The 7,245-nt window shown below is 44.3% G+C and overlaps 1 protein-coding gene across 1 annotated transcript; it reads right to left on the bottom strand.

Annotated features, from left to right (window-relative positions):
* Positions 1 to 3,594: 3,594 nt before the first annotated feature.
* On the bottom strand, positions 3,595 to 6,940 carry GIMAP4 (GTPase, IMAP family member 4). Its single transcript, XM_011365541.2, has 3 exons — positions 6,925 to 6,940; positions 6,547 to 6,867; positions 3,595 to 5,372 (listed from the first exon to the last, which is right to left on the bottom strand). Exons 1-3 carry the CDS (start codon positions 6,938 to 6,940, stop codon positions 4,462 to 4,464), a joined length of 1,248 nt encoding a protein of 415 aa, XP_011363843.2. The 3' UTR covers positions 3,595 to 4,461.
* Between the last annotated feature and the right edge of the window lie 305 nt (positions 6,941 to 7,245).

Genomic DNA, 7,245 nt, shown 5'->3' with positions numbered 1-7,245 from the left:
GGACATCCATTAGACCACTTCCTACTATTATTTTTACTTTTGAAAAACAGGAACAGACTGTCTTCTGTCCCTTTTGGCCAGCGGTGACCAGCTATGACCCGCCCTTTGGTTCCTTGTTTTGTTCTATAGACGGACCAAAGAAGATCTGGCTCTCTGGTTTCGTCTGCTCAGACTGCGGCTCTTTGGTTGTCACGTGGCCCTATATGAGCCACTAGCTGCCTTCCATTCAGAGAGAATAATAAAGACCCCTAACTTTGGCCTCTGGTGCCTGCCATGGTCTCCACTTCATCTTTCCTAGGGAATCCTAGACTTCTGTGTGTTTACTTTCCCTTAGGAATCCTGGCAGGGAGGGAGGTCTTCTGTGCCCTAGGTGTACCTGGTAACACTCAGAAAAGCCTTGGGCGTGATTGAAGTGACGGTCCTTTTTTCTTTTTCAAACACAGGATATTTGCCTCAGTATATTCCCTCAGAGGATAATCCCAGACCGGCAGCATCTAGAACACCTGACAGGAATGCAGATTCTCAGGCTTCACCCCAGGCCCATTGAATCAGAAACTTTGTATTTTAATGAGTCTCCCAGGTGGCTCTGACGCACGCTAATGTCTCAGAACATACAGGGAAAACCCTGAACAAGCAGCTTCTGAGACTAAAAAACTGTCAATAGCATTTTGTCAAAAGACGACAGCCCCTGACCTACGGCTTATTTGTGGATCCAGACTCAAGCTCTAAGGTTTTATTTTCTTATCTTCTCCTTGGTTCGTGTGTAGAATGAACAAGAGTTGAGAATCAGTCGAAAGGTTGGTTGGGTGATTGACAAGAACGCACCACAGAGGAGAAGCGGCTCCGAGGGGAGGGCGGAGCGGACTCCCCCAGCCGGCTCGAGGCACATGCCGCCTGTCTTCTGCTTCCCGGCCATGTCCCCCTTCTTCCTTCCTAGCAAAATTATAATCTTGCTTCCCAAAGCAAGGTGCTCATGTGAAATGCCACGTTGCCCAGCGTCTCTTACAGCTGGGCTACCCATAGGACCGTGAGAGATGAGCAGAAGTCATGTGGGGACTTCTGGGTTGGCTGTGCCTTTGAGAGAGAGGTGCCATCTGTCTCCTTCCCTGTTTCTATCTGCTTTCCATCTGTAATTCGGACCTGAGGCTGAAGGTAGAGCAGCTGTCTTGCCACCGGGAGGACAAAGGTTACTTGCCAAGAAAGGTGGAGCAGGTAAGGAGAAAAAAATCAAGTTCTTTGGAGAGTTCCATGGGCTCTGGGCTTAACCACGGTAAACTCCTCGTTGTATCAGAACGGAACCCTTGGCTCGTTAAGCCACTTCGGCGACATTTCTCTGATGTGCAGCCAGCATTCCCGTCAAGCTGATATTCTAGCAGGGAATGAGAGTCACTGTCGGAGCAGCCACCAAGCATTTTAGATGAGCGAGAGCAGAGCTGTGGTGAAGTCAGCCAGCGTCGGGGCCCCCGCCCCCAGAGGGCACCGCCTGGACTGAGAAATTCACTCTGGGTCACACCAGCCTGTGGCCTTCCTTGTTGGGGGCCAGTGGGACTTCAGAGGCCTGACAGGCAAGGAACATCAATCGCCCAACAAGTGGAGACGGATGTTGAGGTCGGGGAACCCCATCTTTCTCTGTAAACTACAACATCATAAGGACATTCATCCGCACTGAGGGAGAGAAACACAATGGCTGCGGGGGTCGGGGCGGCTCCCCAAATCGCCTCAATAGAGAGCCGAACACTATCTAAAGGAACTCCTCGACAGACCACATTGGACTGGTTTAAACAAGATGAAACATTTCATTAGATTTTTCTCTAGAAGTAATGGGTGGGAGCTAGGAAAGGTTTAAAAAATTAAAAATGTACGTTTTATTTGTATATTCTAAATGTAGCCTATGTTTCATTTTGCCGTGTAGGCTGTTTCCAGTGAATTCTAGATTGTTCCGCAAGGAATAATTTACTTAAAGTCTTAGAGGACTCACTTTCACAAGCTTGAATTATTTTTGTTTGAATTATATTTAAAGTTTGAATTATTTTTCCTACAAAAGCACTATTACCTCAAGAGGAACTAAAAGTAGAATTAAATACAATAAAGTATTTCCCTATCTCATTATCCTCTCTCACAAATTCTACATCAGAGATATAATACTTAAGGATAGAAAGCGAAACCTATAGGAAGCACAAGGAGATACGGATTAAAATGCCTGGATAATAGATCTTAGTACACCATTTTCAGTACAAAATAAATAAAGTAGAAAAAAAAAGAGAAGGAGGTAGAAGAATAGAACAACATATTGAAGAAAATAGATCTCGTGGATATATAGAAAATACACTCTCTTTGCAATAACAGAGCATATGCCCTTTTTGCAGACACATATGGAACATTCAGAAAAATGAATCATAATCATAAACATAGCAAACATCAGCAAATTCCGTGAAGTAGAAATATTACAAACGACTCCTTCTGATCACAAGGCAATAAAACCAGAAATTACTTTAGGAAAAAAGGTTCTTCCATCTGGAAATTAAAATACCTCCTAGTAAAAATACCTCTCTTGTTGAAAAGGAAGGAAAAAATGAAGATTTTAGAATGTCTTAAAGATTACAATAATGAAAATATTAAATATCAGAAGCCATGGGATTCATTTAAAGAAGCGATCAGAGGAAAATGCTTTGCATCAAAGACTTTTTTGGTAAAAATAAAAGAATAAAAATAATTAAATCCTCAAGTCAAAAAAAAAAACAAGAGAAAATACAATTAAGTCAACCAAAAGAAAGCACAAGTATGGAAAACAAAAATTTATGTAGTTGTGAAGAAGAAACATCAGACCTAATTAATAAATCAAAATCCTGGTTTACTGAAAAAAATGGAAATAGAAAAAGTACTAATTAGACGAAAACTCCAGCAATAACGAGAGTCGCCAAGTGCACCTGCGTCCTGCAGAGCGAAACCAGACCTATCTCACTCTTAGTGACTATCTTTGAAGGAATCTTGAGCTTCTTTATGTGCTGCTTCTCTTATTCGTGGGCCTTCGCTAACTTATATTAAATGTACGGTCTAAAGTCATTTGTGTTTTGGGGAAGTAATGGATAGGTATATGTTCTATTTGGGTCAAAATGGTATGAGGCATGGAGAAGCCAATTTCAAGATGGCAGAGCAAGAGCTGGCATAGAGGCACCAGGACATGTTGGTATCACATGGAAGAGCGCTTTGAGAAATCCTAGAAATTATTAGGTTAGGAGTACCTGGTAGAAAAGTAGAAAATGGACAGACTTCAACTATTGTTATCCATATATTAATGAAATTTTTTTTTTTTTTGCACTAGGAAAACCACAGAGGTCTCAGAAATTCTATCAGAATTTCTATCAGCACATAGTGTATGAATCCGTGGAGAATATGGGTTTTGCCGGGCAGAGGGGCTAAGAAACGTGGCTCAAACTTCCAGGGAAAAGGAGAAGGGGACATGTCTTGAGGGTAGACCAAACCTAGCTCCAAAATCATCTTGAACTTTTACCAGAAAGTGAGATTCATCTCTGTGTCCTTAGAGGTATGAGTGGGATTTCCTAAGGTAAAACAGATTCCAGTGTCACACAAATATGAGAGAACAGAAAAGTTTTATTACAATAACAATAAGCAAACAATTCAAGTGGGTGGGCAGCTCTGTGCGGATGACCCACAACCCGTAAGCAATCAAGGTGCGGGGGATGAAGGTGGGGTCCCAACAGAAAGGCAGAGAACTGGTTATTCAGCAAATTGGTGACCTTGAGGATGGTCAAAGGCTCTCTACAGAGACATGGGAATACGCCATTGTTCTCTTATCTGTTGAATCTCTGTCTTTTGCTCATTCTGGAATTTCCCTTAGTTGAGTTCTGAGAAATCCCTTTTCCAGAAAACTCTTTGTTCTTCAGAGAGTGGGCAGAAGATAAGGAACAATTTGAGTACTTCCATAAAAATTGTCATTAGACAAATTTACGTTCATCTAGAAAGAATTCTATAAGCCTATTTATAGATTACCTAATAGAAATAAGTGACTTTTCTAACAAGCCGCATGGATAAAATGATCACAGAGGTCCTAAAGGCAAAAATAAAGTAGTTTCAGAAGCAACAGATGAAGAATATTTGCCAAGCTGGAAAGAATCTAGAGGAGAAACGTTGACTAGAGATAAAGATGACCCCAAGCCTTCTCTGTTCTGTCTCCTGCATTCCCTTGCTCTGTGCTTTTGAGAAAGAATTCAACAGATAGGGAGCATCCATACTTTCTGCTTTGGGGTTCTACAAACTTGAGAATTTGTCCCTCCCCCCTTAAATCAATCAAGCGTCTACCAACTGCCAACAGTGAACTTGTTACTACACCCGCTAGTCCCGAGAGCGCGACAGACAGAATCAGATAGCTCTGACTTTAGCGAATGACTTATGTGGGGCAGGGGCACCCGGAAATGTGCAGGAAATATAGACAGATTTTCATTAAGCTTTTTCGTCTTCAAACAGACGTGAGAAAATATGAGAGGCAATCTCCAACAGTCTCACGATGAATTCGAATATTCCATTCTGACTCATAACTTCATCTCTGGCATTTTGCTGTCTTAAAGCATAGATTTTCTCCTTTTCTGCCAATTCCGCCATCATCTGTGCCTTTCTGCTTCTCTGCTGCAGCTCGCCCTTCAGCTTTCTGATTTCCTCTTCATATTCCCTTCTTATCTTCTCCAGCTCTGTTCTGTGATATTCTTGCACCCTTTGGATCCGTTTCTCAATCTCCTCCTCAGCCTTTTGGTACATCTCATCCGTGTAGTATCGTCCACCATTTTCCGTCAGCACACGCTGGACCAGGGTCAGCAGCTCTTCCCTCTGGTTCTCCCGCTCAGCTCCTACGGCCTTATTGTTGAACGCGCAGTAGCGATCGCGAAACTGGCTCATGAGCTCTCCTATGCCTTCCTCGGCTTCCTGTAAGTAATCATGGATACTCATGCCATCCAAGTCATCTTTCCGGGTGAATAAGAGAATCATGTGCTTCCTAGCTTTGGGCCCAAACATTTTCAGTATCTCTTCCGTGGCCTTGCGGTCTTCTGGTGTGTAACGGCCCAACGGGACCACCAGGAGCAGAGCGTGAGGTCCTGGGGAGGTCAGAAGGATGCCGCGAGCGATCTCTTTGCGCGTTTCGGCCTTGGGTACCTGGGTGTCGAAAATGCCAGGCGTGTCCACGACAACAATTTCTCTCTCGTTCCACATGCAGCTCCGTTTCTCAAAGACCTTGGTGATGGATTTTGCTGCAATGCTAGAATGAAACACTTTCTCTCCAAGGATGCTGTTTCCTGTGGCGCTTTTTCCTGCTCCGGTCTTACCCAGTAAGACAAGTCTCAGCTGCGAAGCTCTGGGGTCTTGGTTTCAGGAAACAAAAGCCACAGTGTTAGGATTGAACTCCAACTGTTTCCCCTGCAGCCCCGCCATCCACCCCCGCCCCCAACCCCGTTTCCTGTTCCAGCTCATCTTCTAGCAACTGGTACCCTTTTCTGTTGCCCGCTAGGGACCCGAAGCCCTGGGCCTCTCGCAGTTCTTAAGGAATGGGGCACTTTTCGGGGTTTCCTGGAGCTGCCTGCTTTGACCTTTGGTAGCTAAGTGCCCACGGAGGAGGGGGCAAAATGCTTTAAGACGAGAACTCTGAGCTGACGCTGGTAGCTGTTCCTCAAAAGCGAAGGCGGGAAGTAACACACAATCTGACTTTGGGACCTCACCGTGCAGAAGGACAGAGTGTCCCTTTATGTTTCATGCATGCAACCGTGTCGTCAGGGATTATGATCCGGAGGAAAACAAAACACCTTACATTTAAAGTTACGACCTTAGTGTAGAAATCTAGGGAAGTTTTTCTCTTTTAAACTAATATGTTGAAGACTTATAGCCAGAAAGTATTGACAGTTCTGTAGAGTTACTCTGAAGTCCCCTGCTACATAATAAATAATAATACTAACTCAAATGGACTAGCTTCAGTAGAGTTATACTTTCTCAGTTTTATTCGGTTAAGCATATCCACTTCTTAGGAAAGTTGAAGGTCAATAACAGGACAGCACAGCATATCACCCGAAATGATGTTTTCAAAATAACTGTGTCTTAATTTAAACACCAAGTCATCTGCGTAGCTCTTACCATATTTGCATTCAGTAATTCTCTGCTTATCTGTTTAATGCGTCTATAAGGTTGAAATCCTCAGGGTTTATTAAGCACAGAGCGAGCCATAGAAGACTGTGGTGGCTGAAAAATGACTACTTGAGATTTATTACTTGTAGGAAAGTACCGTTTGACTATCGCCATGGGAACAAAAGGCTTTTGATCATAGGGACATAACATTCTGATAACAAGCTCTCTGCTTCTGTACTCCACGCTTGCACACCCCGAGCGATAGGTTGACAGGTAGCGAATAGGTTCAGACAGAATGAAGAATGGGATTTGGGGCTTAAAAACCCTGTACCTCTACAATTCGGTGCTGCTTAATTTGGGGTCTGTGTACCCCTGGCAGACCCAGCTGGCTGAATAAAGAGTGTGATTCCTATGACTCACCGATTCCTGGTGGTCCGTGTGTCTTTCGGGGGCTGGCGGCTACAACAAGACAACTGACAGCTACCTCTGGGAGCCCATTTCTCTGAGAAGGCAGACCCGTCCGGCACAGCCTTTGAGCAAGACTGTTCGCTGGAGGAGGACTCGAGTCCAGCCATCTATCTCTGCTTTGAGATAGTGCATATGCTACCTCACTGACAATGTTATAGACGCTATTGTACACTCCACGTGATTTTTCAGAGATATCGGCACCATTGATACCCAGTTCCTCAGCCCCGAAATCTGGGGATCGCCCTTGATTCCACTCTTCCCCATATCCAGCCCCTTAGCACGTTCTTGGCTCCATACGCAAATCTGTCCCTTTCCCTCCATTTCGAAGACCGGTATCACCACCCATGCCTCAGCAGCCCCCTAACTGGTCTGTCTACTTTCATTCTGCCCCCCTCAGTCTAGTCTACAGATTGGAATCATCCTTTAAAAATATCCGCCAAACAGAAGAGAGATTTTGCAGAACCCATATTATAGCTTCCACAAAATCTGCAGTCAATCCCCTTCTTCCAGACACCTGAGGGGGAAGCTTTTGCTAATGCAGGGATTAGTAAAACCGTCCCTAAGGCAGAGTTTCCCACATTGGATCACGGGAATCCTGGGATGAAGAGCAGTAAATTTCCAGGGGCTGAGAGCACTGAATACGGGATGGCT

The sequence above is a fragment of the Pteropus vampyrus genome, unplaced genomic scaffold (genome assembly GCF_000151845.1).
Source record: "Pteropus vampyrus isolate Shadow unplaced genomic scaffold, Pvam_2.0 Scaffold112, whole genome shotgun sequence".
NCBI classification, from domain to species: Eukaryota; Metazoa; Chordata; class Mammalia; order Chiroptera; family Pteropodidae; genus Pteropus; species Pteropus vampyrus.
Note: the sequence above shows the minus strand (reverse complement) of the source record. Positions and strands in the feature narration are given on the sequence as shown.

Coding starts and splice junctions, on each gene's coding strand:
- GIMAP4 (XM_011365541.2), bottom strand. Junction 5,373..6,546: donor ACACGGACCACCAGGAATCG/GTGAGTCATAGG, acceptor CCTGAAACCAAG/ACCCCAGAGCTTCGCAGCTG.